The sequence below is a fragment of the Cyprinodon tularosa genome, unplaced genomic scaffold (genome assembly GCF_016077235.1).
Source record: "Cyprinodon tularosa strain WSP-4 unplaced genomic scaffold, ASM1607723v1 ctg89, whole genome shotgun sequence".
NCBI classification, from domain to species: domain Eukaryota; kingdom Metazoa; phylum Chordata; class Actinopteri; order Cyprinodontiformes; family Cyprinodontidae; genus Cyprinodon; species Cyprinodon tularosa.
The window spans coordinates 1,741,984-1,758,883 of NW_024039662.1; the positions used below are offsets into that span (position 1 = coordinate 1,741,984).

Consider the following 16,900-nt stretch of genomic DNA (forward strand, 5'->3'; position numbering starts at 1 on the left):
TGTTGTGGTTGTTTAAATTAACCAGTTTTATAAATATGTTGTTATTTTTAAATTAATTTCAATGTAATTTAAAATTTTAAAGCATTATATTTCACTAAAACAAAACAAAACAAAGCAATAAAACAGGCAAGGCTCATTTTATAAGTTTTTCTTTTTTTTTACATGTATGCATGCAGTATTGGGCTTTATTTAAGATAGTTTGTTTTTAACAGATTATTTGAGACATGGAATAAAACTGATATCTTTTTTTATAAGATAGATAGATAGATAGATAGATAGATAGATAGATAGATAGATAGATAGATAGATAGATAGATAGATAGATAGATAGATAGATAGATAGATAGATAGATAGATAGATAGATAGATAGATAGATAGATAGATAGATAGATAGATAGATAGATAGATAGATAGATAGATAGATAGATAGATAGATAGATAGATAGATAGATAGATAGATAGATAGATAGATAGACCAATCGGACTCCTGCATCTTTATACATGCGCTCTGCCTCTTTAAGAATTTCCCAGTTTCTTTTTCTTTTTTTCCTCCTGTCCTCGCACAAGGGGCTCTTTAAGCCCTGGCACAGACATACAGAGCCAGCATTCATTCTCGGGCTGCGAACGAGGGGGCTGGGGAGCGAGCGTCACTTTGGAAACTCGGGAACTCACGGATTCTCGTGCAAAACCGGCGACCTCCTTTTCTCATTCCCGAAGTAAGGCGCTTAGCATTTCAAACCTTTTGCTCTCTGCTGATGGTGGCTGCCCTGGCTCCGAGATTTGATCATTTATCTTCTTCAAAACCTTAACTCCAGAGCAGAAATGTAATGTTATGATTTGATTACTGATAAAGAGATGCAGGGTTATTGTATTTATAATTTTTTTTTTTTTTTTGGCTTTTGGGCTTTGAGGTTTTGGTCTTCCAGGTGTTTTTATCAACATCTTGCTCCAAAAAGCTTTTATTATTTGATGCATTATTGTTAGATTATTACTTTAATTTGTGCAATAAGTGCTTCTGTTTCACATTGATTCCCTGATGTGTTTTTATTGCAACGTTGACCAAATTGTTTTTTTTTTATGGTGTCCAACTGCTGAAACTCTATTTTGCGCACTTTTAAACTCTCTTTTATACTTTAAATTTAATGTTTCTGCTCGATGGGTTTTGACTGGCCTTACAGTCTAAAAAGAATAATAACAACAAAAGTTTTGGAGCAAGCAAATTAAGGCCAACTTATTGGCCAGTCAGGCGGTGATAATGACATCCCATCGCCCGAATTCCTTATGCCCGGAAAATGTGCTTATGATACTCTTCAATATAACCAACAAGTTCATTTTTTTTTCTAAAGCAGTTTAGACAATCTAAAATGTAGAGTCGTTTATTTTTTATTATTTGCATAAGCGTCACCAGCAAAGCAAAATGCTGAGCATTTGTTTTTCCTTTTACGCGCAGCATTGAAATCTCTTGGGACCCAATGACAGCTTGCAAATTGGGACTTGCAGACCAGGTGGTTAGCGAATATTTAAAATGGACAGGTGGTTGAGCTTCTTTCACCTTTTTTATAGGAATGAATATCATCGGCACCCATTAATTAGGCTACTGTCTGTAAAACACTTATCAATTCCTGAAGGTATCTATTTAGAAATCCAATCAGCACGAAATTGTGTTTGCAAGCGTCCATAATTGCGTAGTTCAACAGCCTCTTTGTTGTGCACAAAAGTTCGCCTTTACGAAGGTTAATTTTAAGGGAGGGGTAAATTGATGTTTTTTTTTTAAGTGCTGGTAGACTTCTTCCAGTTTTACAAATACGCAGTGTCTCGCTTGCGCAAGTGTAAAGGAAACGCGCGCACTCAAGGTTAATGTTTCCATCACCTCGCCAACTATTATGCACCAGAGCAGAAATCCGAGCTCTGTGCTGCTGAAAGTACTAATCCTACACGAAACTTAAAAAAAAAAAAAAAAAAGCTCCAGATTTAGAAAGAAAAAAACAATATTTTCCTTTTTTTTTTTCTTTAGGGTAAACTTTCATTTATGTTTATTTGATACGTTTCACAAAACAATATGACAAGTTATATATTGGAGCAGAAGTATTTCATTAAAATGTTTTTTTATTTCATGTTTTCCAAGTGAAACAAGTTGTGAAATAGTCCTGAAAATCTTCTAAGCTGCTATAATCAAGATACAGAGTTTGGTGAAAAGATGGTGGCAGGGTCTGATTGGCAAAAAAAATAATAATAATAATAATAAGAAGAAGAAGAAGAAGAAGAAGAAGAAGAAGAAGAAGAAGAAGAAGAAGAAGAAGAAGAAGAAGAAGAAGAAGAAGAAGAAGAAGAAGAAGAAGAAGAAGAAGAAGAAGAAGAAGAAGAAGAAGAAGAAATAAACAAAAAATAAACAAAGAATAAACAAATCATGCACTGGAAATTCAGTCAATGAAATAATTATTTGAAATCATGAAATTACAAATTGCAATTTCAGAGGTAACCAGTTCATCCACTTGGTGGCGCATCTACCCATCTAAGGGTTTGCAATTATGCTTTATCAAACTTAATTAAAGGACTAATGTATTTTGTCATCTCAACTTCATCTTCATTTGTACTGGTGCCATGATCATCCCTATAAGTTTGCTTATATGCATTATGAATTTAATGAATGGAAAGCACAGGTTAAAGAGCCACACTGTTTATTTACTTAATGCATTTATATTTTTTAAATATATCTTTGCCATTTATTAGCTTTTCGTAGAAACCTGTTCGAACTGCACAATGAGCACTGGATATTACAGTAAAAAAAAAAAAAAAAAAAAAAAAAAAAATATATATATATATATATATATATATATATATATATATATATATATATATATATATATATATATATATACATATATAAATGTGTGTTTGCAGTTTTCATGCGTTTCACCCCAAGATTAACAATGACCCCCAGAAGTCTGCCCTTAACTACACTTTGTGGAAGCGCCCCTGTCTAGGTGAACATACCATTATGACACAATTTAAAATCAACCTGATTCATAGTTGGTTGAATTTTATTTTGAAAAAATGAAATAAATAAAACAAGGAAGCAGGGTTTGCTGAATTCATGCCATATACCAAAACATTTGCTGTTCCAGGTCCTCGCTGTTGGATTTCAACCACAGGACACACACAGGAGAGAGAGAAGTGAGGAAGGAAGTGAGGCTGGGTGAGTTTGGCACAGACCGCTGTCCATTAGCAGGTAAACTGGGGTCCAAGGTGCGCACTGAGCCGCCTATGATACCAACAACACGGATGGAAAGAACTTTAATGTGGAACCCTCACAGAGTTTTGCAACGGAGGCTCAGAGTAGAGACAGACTGGCAGTTTATATTATAACTTCAGAGGAGGAAAAAGAGACAGAACGCAGTGCTGCCAATCGGTGCGTCAGTCCAAGTTAAACAGGAGCAGGAGCCCGACAGGTAGAGCTGAGCTTTCAGGAAGGTTAAGGTCCTCTAGAGGAGTATAAGAGTATAAGAGAGAAAGAGAGAGAGAGAGAGAAAGGGGGGCAAAGAAGATGGCGAGAGAGGAGCAGAGCTTTTCAGAAGTGGAGCTCAGTCCCGGCTTGTCGGATGACAGTCGCTCCCTGTCCCCGGGTCATTCCTCCGGGGCGGCAGGTGGACTCGATTCGCCTCTCGGCGGGCAGCAGCCGCAGCTTGCGGCTCTGGATGACGCCTCTGCGGGCTGCTCGTCCGTCAAGTCCGACGACGAGGACGAGCGCTTCCCCGCCGGCATCCGCGAGGCGGTGAGTCAGGTGCTCAACTGTTACGACTGGACCATCGTGCCGATGCCCGTGCGCGTGAGCGCAGGAAGCAAGAGCAAGTCGCACGTGAAGAGGCCAATGAACGCCTTCATGGTGTGGGCGCAGGCGGCGAGGAGGAAACTGGCCGACCAGCATCCCCATCTGCACAACGCGGAGCTGAGCAAGACCCTGGGGAAACTGTGGAGGTGAGGGGCCCAATGGGGGCCGCTGATCAATGACCTGATGCTCAGTAGTGAGGGGCCCAATGGGGGCCGCTGATCACTGAGCTGATGCTCAGTGGTGAGGGGCCCAATGGGGGCCGCTGATCACTGAGCTGATGCTTACATTCAGAATACTTACAGAATGGAGAGACAACATCAGAGCTAAGAAAACTTGATTGTTGAACAGGAACCAAAACTAAATAGACAATTGGATTAAATGTACAGGAAAGTGCTGAGCAGGCCATTATACAAAACATAAATTAAAGAAAACAAAGCATATTGTACAAAAACATATATAGTGTATAGATTAAACAACAATCTAAATACAGCTTTAATAAATGCACCACATCCTTTTCCTTTAGATGTTTTATGTGCTGTAAGGGAACTTGCCTCATCTCAACCCCTTTAGCAGGGATCTACAACCTGTGGCTCTAGAGCCACATGTGTCTCTTTGGCCCCTTCAATGTAACAACACCAAATAAGAAATTAGTTTAGGAATTAAGGTTATAAGAAGGGATTCTTCTGTATATTTTAATTCAGTGTCTGCATAAATTATCTACAATAGTACAATATAATTATTTTAGGGAGGCTTCATCTTTCATATTTTTGGTGGATCACTTATTTTGCCTCATTCTAACATATCAATGATTCCTTTTTTCTATAACTAAGAGTAAATGATTTATGGTTTTTCTTCTAAAATGGGAAAATAGAAAATTTTGGTTAAATTTCAAAATTTATAATATTTTTATTATAGCTCTTGAAAAATTTCTTTTTGTAGCAACAGTGGCAAAATAGGTTGCAGACCCCTCTGGAGATGTCTTGACAATCACACTTAGACTAAGAAATACTTTCTGTAGAGTTAGAGGTCACATCCCAGAACCTTTCAGCCCTTAAGATAAGTAAGGATAATTTAAATATTTAACCTGCCTTTCACACACAGGACATTGAACATAATAATTCCCAAATCTTTTGCATCAATATATATTTATTTACTTTAACACAACTGTTTCATGTTCTATCCTGTTAATGTGAACACTTCAATTTTAATTTTAATAAAGAGCATAAAAATGAACAATTACATCTGCACAGATATGCCTGATAAAACAATGTTTTTTTGTTTTTTTTTGTTTGGTTGTTTTTTTGTAGGTCTTTAAAAATGTCCATAGTATCCAAATAGAGAAACTGTCTAGAAGTAGAGGATTATCAAACTGGAAAGCTTAGCTTTAGGTTTGACACGAGGAACAACAAGGAGATTCTTGGAATAAAAAGCTTTTTAAAGCTAAAGACCTCTTCAGTCGTAATCATGAGCTTATAAGTTTTTTTTTTATTTAGTCTTTCAGAGTTGCTGATTAATGCATTTGGTAAGTTCCTACAAATTTGAATTAAGGTTCCAGTATAGCACCTGCAGGTTTCAGAAGGCAAACAGCTGACGTTCTAGGAACTTACAGGTTCTCTTTGGTGCTAAAAATGGTAAAAATGCAACAACTAATCCAAATACATATTAAAATGGTTATGTGCTGTGTTCAAATCGAAATATGTATTTGCATTCAACAGTTATCAGGAAAAGGTTGGTCCACCCTTTGCTCACAGAGAGGCTTCAAATGTTTGTTGTTGGAGCATAGTGAGATGACAGCATGTGGAAGCGGTTCAAAAATTACTTTTATCTAGCAATTAATATTAAAAATAATTTAGGGAGGCTCCTCGTCCTGCATGAGGCTTACCTTTATTTGGTCACAACCAACCTATTGTGCATATTTTGTTTTCGTGAGTGTCTCCTGATCACATGATTATGACTAAACATTACTGAGGGATTTTCTTCAGTCAAGATATTTTCTTAACATTTTATACTACATCATTCATTACAGATGGTATGAATTGAATTTAACGATTATACATCACCAGAAGTCTTATTCTAAATCATTGCATTAACTGAGAACAAGTTTAGATCTTCTTTCATGAAAACTCAGATCTAAAGTTTAAATTTGGACAGTTATGTGTGAAAAACAATAGTTCCCAATTAAAGTCAAGAGGCTTAGTTAAGGGAGTTTAACTTGATTGGATAAAATATAAATCTGATAAAGAGCTGACCTTGGGTTCAGGCAGGATCAGTTAATTGGCCCTGAAACACGATGAACAGGGAGGCTAAGGAAGGTCGGGGCTTTCTCATGCCATCCCTGCCAGCAGCAGTAATTGTAGGAGTTCAGTTCCATGATCCTAAACAGGATGCAACCCTGGCCTTTTTATTTCATTACTGAATAACCCCCCTAGCAGGCATATCTATCAGCTGTGGACTTTTATCAAATGAAGATTTCTGAGGAACCAGAGGCGACACTGACACAAATATGGTTTGCTAAAACCTAAAAACACCTCAGAGGATCATATTTTTATTAATTTGTTCTCCATATTTTACAGTGCCTTGTAACAATGATTCTTTCTATCAGAGAAGGCAAAGTAGTTTATAATTGTGAAGGAGGCATGCGTTTCATTTTGTTTATTTTAGAATTAGATTGAAAAAGTGCAATGTACTTTTCTATCCCTACTGACAAACATAGTGGTGGCAGCAGTATGCTGTGGGAATGCCTTGTTTCAGCACTGATAGAGAAGCTATGTAAGGGAATATGAAGGGTTCTGTGTTTAATCTGGTCAGCTGAGTACAAAGGCTTTGTGTAAAACATGAAATCAAAATAACTTGTTTTAGATTCAATGATATTATAAAAACATAATGACAGTTTATTTAAATAAATACTTATACCCAGCATATATCCTACTTAACAATAAATTTCTTTGAGCTTTTTAAGCTTCCTGTAAATCAAATTGATCTACTAAAATCTGTCCTTTCCCTCCAAGGCTCCTCAATGAGAGCGACAAGCGGCCCTTCATTGAAGAGGCTGAGCGGCTGAGGAAGCAGCACAAGAAGGATTACCCGGACTACAAATACCAGCCCAGACGCCGCAAAAACGGAAAGCTCGGCTCCGGGTCAGGAAGTGAGGGCGATGGCCATTTGGAGGGTGAGGTCACCCACAGCCAGTCCCACTATAAGGGCCTCCAACTGGAAGTGGCCCACAGCGGGGGAGCCGCGTCCCCTCTGGCTGATGGGCACCCCCCTCATGCTGCAGGTGGGCTGAAGGCTCCCTCCTGCTGAAACCCCTTAGATACTATCACTGTCACACTGTTAGTTCTATAAGAATTGCAAATACAAATGATGGTACAGCTTTAGGTAAAATGTTCTTACCTGTGAGACAAAAGAGGAGTAATATTCACTCTGTGTCTTTATAGGTCAGAGTCACAGTCCTCCCACACCTCCCACCACTCCCAAGACTGAACTCAAGAGAGAGGGAGCTGGGAATGGCAGCAACCGTGGCCCCATGGGAGCAGAAGGTGCTTCAGGATCTGGCAAACCTCATATCGACTTTGGCAATGTGGACATTGGTGAGATAAGCCATGAGGTGATGACCAACATGGAGCCATTTGATGTCAATGAGTTTGATCAGTACCTTCCCCCTAACGGGCATCCAGGGGCTGGGCAGATTGCTGCAGCAGGAGGTGCTGCCGCGGCTTCTCAGGCCTCTTCCTATGCCTACGGCATCTCGACGGCTTTGGCTGCAGCCAGTGGACACTCAGCAGCCTGGCTCTCAAAGCAGCAACAGCAGCAGCAACACCACGGCTCCTCAATGGGTTCGGATCCATCCAAGGCGCAGATCAAGAGTGAGGCGGGGGGTCCTGGGGCTCATTTTGCTGACGCAGCCTCACCAGGTGCCCATGTCACCTACACGACGCTCAGCCTTCCCCACTACAGCTCCGCATTCCCCTCTTTGGCCTCGAGGGCTCAGTTTGCAGAATATGCCGACCACCAGCCCTCAGGGACATACTACGGCCACTCGGGCCAGGCGTCAGGGTTGTACTCTGCCTTTTCTTACATGGGGCCCTCCCAGAGGCCCCTATACACAGCCATCCCTGACCCATCCAGTGCCTCGCAGTCGCACAGCCCGACTCACTGGGAACAGCCCGTCTACACCACATTGTCGCGGCCATGACAGATAGTGAACCCAGAAAGAACCGGTGCAGGTTCAGCCCCGGTGTTAGACCAAAGCAGGAGAGGCGGCGGCACCAACAGCAGCTCTGTTGGTCACGTCAGAGATAGAAGTGCTCTGGTCTGGGGGGATTGGGCTGGCACTGGGGGAGTTGGCTGGGGAGGCAGAACGGGTCACACCTTCTGATCCCAGCCAGATGCAGAGAATGCCGTCACAGCGCAAGATTGAGTATCAAGCGTTGGGCTTTTGAATCGCGTTTTATTTACTGACAGCACTCGTTTTAGGAGTCTGGGAGAGTAATACCGTGGCGATACAAAGAAAAACACCTATTCAACAGCACTGCAGCAGAGCTTCAGACACTCAAAACATCACAACTAAACATTTATAAGAGGGAGAAAAGCTTAAATCCCCATTAGTGTGAAGACTTCCTGTGCATTACAGATGGTACATCAGCTTTTACAAGCCTTTTCCACAGCCAGGCCTTGTGTTGTAAGGGGTTGTGAGGGGTCTAACTAAAAGCAAGCCAAATTGTGTTTGTAAGAAATGCATCAAATGCCACACATTGGGGCTTTCCATTCTAACTCAGGACTGATCTCTAATCTCCCGCATTATTAAAACAGCATTATTTTCAGTTTACACATTTGCATGTGTTCATCCGACGCCTCGTTGTAAACAAAGCAAACAGACACCAGTTAAGCAAAGTGCGTTGCATGTTTTCACTGAACTGTGCGCCGTCTTCGAGATAGGCGACGAAGGCACCTGCTAAATATTTATGCCTGCAGATGCAAACTTTTTGTAAGATGACCAAAGTTTTACAACCAAAACTTTTATGTTTTCTATAGAAGAAAGAGAAACTTTCATAGATGTTTCTCCCAACGTGACATCCCAAACTACCTGACATTCTGTACTTAAGTAGACCTTTTTTTTTTTTAGGTTTAGCTTTACTTTGGAAATGTTTGTGTCAAAATCTACGTTTGCCTCTTTTCTTTTACATTAGCACTGATAAGTATGAAAATTTATGAGCTTTTTTTTTTAACATTCATGATCAATTTATTCTTTTTATTGTTCGTGGTAAAAAATAATGTGCCACAGAGAACACATTTCATTGTATTTGCTATTAATACTTTATTTTATATATATACATCTGGCATCACTAACTACACTGGAAGACTTCACTGTTGTTTCTCTCTTTGGAAAAGTTCAGTATTCAGCGTTTGAGAGTCCAACAGCTGCCTGCCACATGTGAAGTGTTTTAATGCAGTTCGATATTAACTGAAAGAATGTGCCTTTTCCTTATTAATGCGTACTAACGATTCATACAGAAGAGCAACACCTTCTTGGTCATTTGCTTTTTTTATTGATAACTTTTATGTCTCTTTATTTTCATAACTAATATCACTTTGATATATCAGCTTCTCTAAAGCTTTGATTAACCTTAAGCAAAGGTGAAATATACAAAAATATTATTTGCTGTCTTGTGTAAAATGTATAATGATTTGAAACATGTTTAAATTTCTGGCTTTCATTTTCTTTCACTGCTTTTTCTTGTAATTTGAACATTTACCTTCACAGGTCGGCTCTTAGTGTTTCGTGTCTTATTTAAGTGTATTTTATATTATTTTGCACTGCCATTTCCTTTTATTATAAACCCATATAACTGACACAGAGTTGATGTTTTTGACCAGCAGATTATGACTAAACCACATAAAAACATGAGCTCAAAGCCTTAAAATATGAAAATTATATGTGCTCTTTTTTTCTTTTTCTTTGAATAAAATGATTTGTCTGCTTGAATATGATGCTGCCTCTTTGGTTATTCTAGTGTTAAGATTTAAACTGTTAGACTGACTGAAAATTAAGAAAAATAAAGCTGAACCAATGAGATTCTTCTTTTGAGTAAAGAACACCACAGCTTAATAGTATCATAGTTGCATACAAAAAAGAAAAAAAGTATAACAGGATCTGAAGATTTACCTGAAACAAAAAACTAAATTATTATTAAATATTTATTAATATTTTTATTTTTCAAGATATATCTTTGCAAATCTACATCAAAACTTATTAAATGTGCCCATTTTCAGTGCTTGTGATAGAATAATAGACTTTTATTCTCTTTTCTGCAACTTAAGCACCTAATTAATGGGACTTTGTGCTCGAGTGTCATGATTTTGGACAGTTGCTTGACAGACGTCCAAATGCATTACCTGGAATGTAGACAGCAGACCTTCAAACATGACTCTGCAATCCCTACATATCCCTATATTTAATCTGTGCTTTCAATTATGGGTTATAAATGCAAGTAAATAAAATGGCCAAACACTACACTGTAAAAACTCCTGTCTTAAAACCAAACCCTTTTTATTTCCGCTCTCTAAGGTTATGGATTTTCAACTAAAACCTGGGTTAAAGTGACAGTCCTGCCTAATGTAGAGGATGCCAATGAGTGGGTTTGGAGGGATAAACCCTAACCTGTTATACTGGATACATAATAATGTAAATTTTAAGATACATTAAAAAAAATAATAATAATGTTATTTTTTTTATTAGAGATTGTATTATGGTAAGTAATACATTTTTGGAACTTCTGGGTTCCTCTGTGCCTCTTTCATATAGAGGTTAGGGTTAGGGTTAGCGTACCAGCCCGCTGCTGTTTGTAGTTTTATGCTCTAATAAGGCACTTCACCAGCCTGCCTGCTCTCCAGCCTGTTGCTCACTTGAACAAATCATCTCTCCTGGATATCAATCTGACTCTCTTGAATCCTGGACCTTCTTGAAAACAAACCTGGGACCTAACAACCCCAAGCTCTCACCAAGTAACCCATCATCTCATCTGTTTTCAGGCCAGCTTTGTTAATCAGCCTCTCTCCTCAGTAGAAGATCTGGAAAAGATGCAAAAACTCCAACCCTCCTATAATACTGCCCTATCGCCTTGTTAAAACTTTTGTGAATATTCTTACCTTAAATATCTTAAATTCAAGGTAAATATCTTACTTTGATCTACTCCTGTGTGATTCTGCCTGTGGGTCAAGAAATGATCACCCAGTATGACAGAAGCTTAAGGGGACAGCCGTTCTTTTCTAAATTATTGTTAAGTGAACCGGAAATGTTCGGGTAAATGTTTCCTAGAGGCCAAACAGTTAAAGTTTCATCCGTGGTCTAATCATAAGACATTGATTTAGTGTGATGTTTTTAGTACAAGGGCCATAACAGTTGGATCCTGTCTAGAACCACCCATGCAAATTGTGAGGATGTGACGTTGAGTCTTATTTATTTAATTCATATTATTCTATCAAGTCTGGCCTGGCTTTTGATCATCTATCTGGACCAGCTGAGAGTAAGTTTTAACTAGTGGGGACCCCGAATTATCTGCTTAGCCATGAGAAGAGTAGACACCAGTTCTTTCCCATCAGTCTTCAAAAGTCTTCAATCTAACTGTTTTAGCTTGGGGGCCTCCTGCTGGTGTGGAGCTGCTTGGTTTGCCTCTGAGTTAATCAGGGTCAGTTTAAAGATTTCCTCTACCTAACTTGATCGAGTAGCCTAAAGAAGGAATGGTTGGTTTCAGATTCCTTGATGCATGTTTCAGATTTCTCCTGGTTTCCATATTTGTTAGTTTCTCATTGTACTGTGGGTTAAGCCTGACTCCTAATTCCCTCCCTGTAATCGGCTGTGTGATACTTTGGAAAGACAAAGAGGGCCATTGATGGGAATGTTTGGGGGAGGAAGGGAGGAAAGGGGGGAGTTAGGGAGCCTTTACCCAACTAACTGCTTCGTCTGTAGCTCCACAGGGATACAAAGGGACCCTTACTCTCTGCAATCCTCCCTGCTCATACCCTCCCCATCACTTCCTCCAATGCTCACCTATGAAATAAACCACATTTCTTCATCTCGTTCAACCTGGGATGGAGTAAAAGGTGCAGAATGTTGAAAATGGCATGATTTGGGAAAGTTTGCAAAGTTAGACCCCATAAGGAGGGTGTCAGGAGAGATATAAGCTGCTAATTATTTTGATTTAAATAATTGCTCCTATTAACAGAGACAGAGTTTGCATTCAAACTTTAAAATGGGTTATTTTGACATGGAAAAAATATTGACATGAAAAAAGATCTATGCATATAGAGCCACTGGATTTTGATCTTAACATGGATAAGCCACAGAGCTATGACCGTGTAATGTTGTTATATTTTAATAATAGAAACAAATTAAAACTGAGTGTTATGAATTAGCTCATTTACACTTTAATCTGTTGTAAGGACAGCTCATTGGTACAATAAGTGAAAGAGGGACAATAGGTTTGAAGTTAAATACAATATAGGGAAACCCACCTCAGGCTCTGCAGCCCTACCTGATGAAAACAAACGGCAGACAAAAACTTAGCCTGAAATCATCTTGTTTGCTGTTTTTCATGTGGCCTGATGACCCTGCAGTGGTTGGGCGGATGATCATCACATGTCCTCCCTCTCTAACCCATGAGACAAGCATGGCGTCAGCCTGAGGCACTGTCCCCTCCAATCAAAGGACTCCTGGGTTAAAGATGTTTCACACAGATTCTTAAAAAAAAGTAATAAATACTAAATAAGGACATTAAATTATGTCTGCCTGGTTCACACCCTGGATTCGGATCAAGTTTTAAAACACAAGCGCTGGAATAAGAATTTGCTTAATTTGAGACCTTATCTTAATGATAAAGGTTAGATAGCGTTTTCAAGCATAAGCTCACAATCAACAAAGAGCCAAACTTCGGCATCTGAGTCATACTAAAGCCCAGACTTTGACTAGGCCAATCCAAAACTTTCCTTTTTTAATTTCTCACCTTGTAGGGGAGCTTGTGGATATGCACTGAATCATTGTCCTGCTTTAATCCCAAGTATGATTAAAGTTACAGTCACAAACTGATGGAGCAAATCATCAGGGCCCTGATGCAGCCCCAGATCATCATACTACCACCCCCATGTTTGACTGTCAGTATGTACCCCCTTACTTTTCAAGAGATCTTAGTGCTCACCAAGTTGTTTTTGATAAATATCAGATGGCACATTGTGTTCTTTTTGGTTTTCTCATATGGGTGGCACTTTCACCCAATCTCTTTTCCTAATATCGAATAAAACCGTAAGCTATAACTGAGGCAAATGAGGCATGTAGTGCCTCAGGTGTTGCTCCGGGTTTTTGTGTTTTCGTTAGTGTTTCCTTTTAGAGTTATTTTGCGAGGCAGAAAATTTTTTAGGTTTTCCTCTGGTCCATGTCTCAATGGTTGTGGTAATGCTGTGGTAATATTGGACTCCTAAAGCCTTAGAATTGGCATTGTAGCCCATGCTAAGAGATATCATTGCTTCATTTCATATTCTTAAACATCATTGGATGAAAAGTTGTGTTTTCTGAACTTTTAGGCTAGAAACTCATTTACAGTGGAAGAAAGACATTTGAAAAAATAATTAATATAGGCTATCATTTTCTCAATTTCTGACATTAAATCAAACATTTTTGCTGTTTAAGGTCAGTTAGATATAACAATACTGCAAAATCCATCTTAACCTAATACGATTTTGGATATGAAAGGTCTGCAACCTTTCATATCAAAAACAGCCATTGATGGTGGAGTGGAGGTGTGGGTTTCTAGTGGTTAGGGCATAGGGGTTGGAATCCTGAGGTTGTGAGTTCAAAACCCTCTCCCACAGACTGCCTGATTGTTCCCCTGGCGCCCCAAAGTGGCAGCCAACTGCTCCCCAAAGGGAATGGGTTAAATGCAGAGTTAATTACTGCATTGTTACATCAGTAAAGTTTTATTTATTTTTTATTATTATTATATGTTCTCAGTCTAAGTAAAAGGTGTTTAGAGTTGCGAAATATTACATGACTTTTTAATAAAACACAATCTTTTATTTTTTCTAAATATCTGCGCTGCTGCACTTTATGGAATGGAAATGTTCATTTACTGTCTGAAAAGCTGTACTAAATGAAATAAAAGTGTCTAAGTCATAGAAAATCTGTTGCCAAATTTAACAGCCATCAGTAATTTTAGCTTTTAAAATAAGGAAACACAAAATGTTCATAAAGATGAGGCATTTATCTTCTTCTGTAGAGAAAAGATGTTTTACATCTATTTAATGTGGAAAAAAAAAAAAATCTAAATGATATAATTTCTAAGCTAATTAAAAGGAAAAATGGACTGTCACGTTTTGGTTGAGGTTTGGAGGACCCAATTGCAGAGGCAGAGAAGCTGAGGTGAATACTTGTAGTTTTAATGAATAATGAACCAACAAAGAGTGAGAGCAGAGGGAGAGCATAAATAGCTGACAGAGGCAAAGGGAGGGCTAATGAGCTGACAAGGAGCAGGTGTGAGGAGACAACGAGGGAGCCAAGGGGAAAGGAACACACACACACACACACACACACACACACACACAAGAGGGCAACAGAGGACAACAGAAAAACATGAGAACTAACATAAATCTAGAAATTACAACAACATAGGAATTAAACCAATAAAACTAGAAAACAAGGAGCAAAGTAAGGCACAACATAACCAAAACCATGACATGGACTGAAAACATATTTCTGGTCCTTTTAATGTAATTCTGTCAAAATTCTGCTTAAAAACCACAAAAGCTTCTAACTTTCTTTGTGAGACGTTTTGCTACACAGCAGAACAATTGTTGCTTTAGGCTCTTCTAAAAGTAATGTCTCTTTTTAATTTAAGTGCCTGTTTTTATTTTCTTCTATATTATCCATGTATTTGCTTATTTTAGTGGAATATTTGTTTTACTCAGTCTATAACTGAAAGTTGCCATTATTTCTTAGGAGAGATAATGACAATATAAGTAGGTCCATCATGTTTTTAGGATATTTTGCTGACTTCGGGGCCACAGTGGTGTCGGATGCGGGAGGTTGCCCTGCAACCAGAGCGTTGTTGGTTCAAGCTCCGGCTCCAAGACCCTTCAGCTGCATTGCCTATTGATGGTGGTCAAAGGGCCCAGTGGCGCCTGGGTACGGCAGCCTTGCTTCTATCAGTGAGCCCCAGGGCAGCTGTAGCTACAATGTGGCATGCCACCTTCAGTGTTTGAGTGTCTTAAAAACAAAGATTTTCAATGGTTGTGTAAGAATCTGGTAATTTTAAACAGCTGAATAAACTGCATGGACACCAATGGATGCATTTTAAGGAAAAATCTCAAACAGACTGCTTCCTTGTGTGTCACCATGGAAAAATCTAAAGAAAATCAGCCAAGGGTATCCTAAAGGGAATGTAGACTTCAAAAAATCTTTATCTTTGAGTGTAATTTCCATTTGCCTGAAGGCGTTGCTTTCATCTGGTAAAAAATTAAAGTTAAAAACAGGATGAAGATGTCCAACCATCAAATCATTCAGGAAGGTGAAGACTTCTGTTTGCCAAAGACAAATAGGTTTTGGTACCTAAAACAAATATAGACTCCAGAACAGTTGGTATTATCCACAATTAAACAAATCCTGTACCAACATGGGCTAAAAGGTCAGAGAGGAAGAAGCCATGACTTCAGAACCAGTGTAAAATGCTGACATCATCACCCCAGCTGTAAAGTACAGAGGTGGTAGCAGCTTGTCTGGTTTTTTAATTGTAGGGAGGATGGGTGCTGTTCTTAAAATAGATGATATCAGTAAATAATATTATGGGGAAGACATATTTAAATACAGCAAGGGCTTTGCAATGGATTTGAATAACTTTTGCATCAAAATGTTTATAGATTGAAGATTAAAGGTTAATAAGTTTAATGTTTTGTAACTGTCGTCACAAAGACCTGAATGTTTGTGAGCAGATCTAAAAAGTGTGTAAGGTCAGTCTGTCCTATATACCAGACTCAGAAGGAACTGGCTAAAAATCCACTAATCAATCCAAACATCCTAAAAAACTGCTTTCCGATATCAAGCAAAAAGAAATGAGATCCACGGTGGGACAATGACTTTTCATTGCTCTATAGATCCCATGCTTAGCAGATAATATCTACATCTTTTCACCAGTCACAGAGCCTTTTCTGAGGCATGGCTAGTAATATTACAAACCTTTAAAACTCCTTTTTCCTCCAGCTTGCAACTTTCTGCCCGAACAGCAGCTCATTCCCACAATAACAATAAAGAGACTGTTTAGCTGCTTTGCATGTGCGTGGGAAGAGAAGGGAGCCTCGTCGGGACAGTTTTTAAAGTTGTTTATCAGCTGGAGTGAACTGGCTACTGCGCTTGAAGGCAACTTCTGAACTTCTGTACAAAAAGCATCCGGTGCTTTTATAGCTTTAATAAAAACATGAAAATAAACTAACTACAATCAGGGCTCTAACTTTGGTGAATCAACCTGAAATCTGTTTTACGTTGTTACTCAGTTTTACATCAGGTTTAGTTTTTTGTTTCCTGACCCGGCTGTCTCTGCATGGAGTTTTTTTTTTTCCCTCAAGCGTGTGTGGGTTCTCTCCGGGTACCCCAGCTTCCTCCCAAAGGCCAAAAATATGACTCTTAGCTTAATTGGCTTCTAAATTGTCCTTAGACGTGTGAATGGTTGTTTGTCTCTGTGTTGCCCTGTGATGCACTGGCGACCTGTCCAGGATGTTCCCCGCCTCTCGCCCATTGACAGCTGGGAGCAGCCCTTGCTTGGGGATAAGCGTGACAGAAAATGGATGGACAAATTTTAGGACAATTCCAAAATATGTGATTGGTTTGCATCCACAGTTCAACACCTTCTCTAACATACCATGTCTGTGCCCTTATATCTATTCTATGTCACATCAGCTTTAAGTTAAAGAAACAACCAGGAAATCAGCCAAGGCAGCAATGTTAACTCTGGAAGAGCTACAGATTTCCACACCTCAGGTGGGAGAAATGGTCACAGTAACAATCGCATAATTGATTATACAACAATGCA

At 39.0% G+C, this 16,900-nt stretch overlaps 1 protein-coding gene across 2 annotated transcripts; it reads left to right on the plus strand.

Moving 5' to 3' along the window:
• Nucleotides 1-561: 561 nt before the first annotated feature.
• Nucleotides 562-9,816, plus strand: sox10 (SRY-box transcription factor 10). 2 transcript variants are annotated; one of them, XM_038273755.1, is made up of 4 exons: nt 562-717; nt 3,127-3,976; nt 6,839-7,107; nt 7,268-9,816. In XM_038273755.1, exons 2-4 carry the CDS (start codon nt 3,546-3,548, stop codon nt 8,023-8,025), a joined length of 1,458 nt encoding a protein of 485 aa, XP_038129683.1. In that variant the 5' UTR covers nt 562-717; nt 3,127-3,545; the 3' UTR covers nt 8,026-9,816. The 2 variants fall into 2 exon arrangements, with proteins under 2 accessions (XP_038129683.1, XP_038129684.1); XM_038273756.1 differs by having other exon boundaries at nt 6,839-6,999.
• Nucleotides 9,817-16,900: the final 7,084 nt, after the last annotated feature.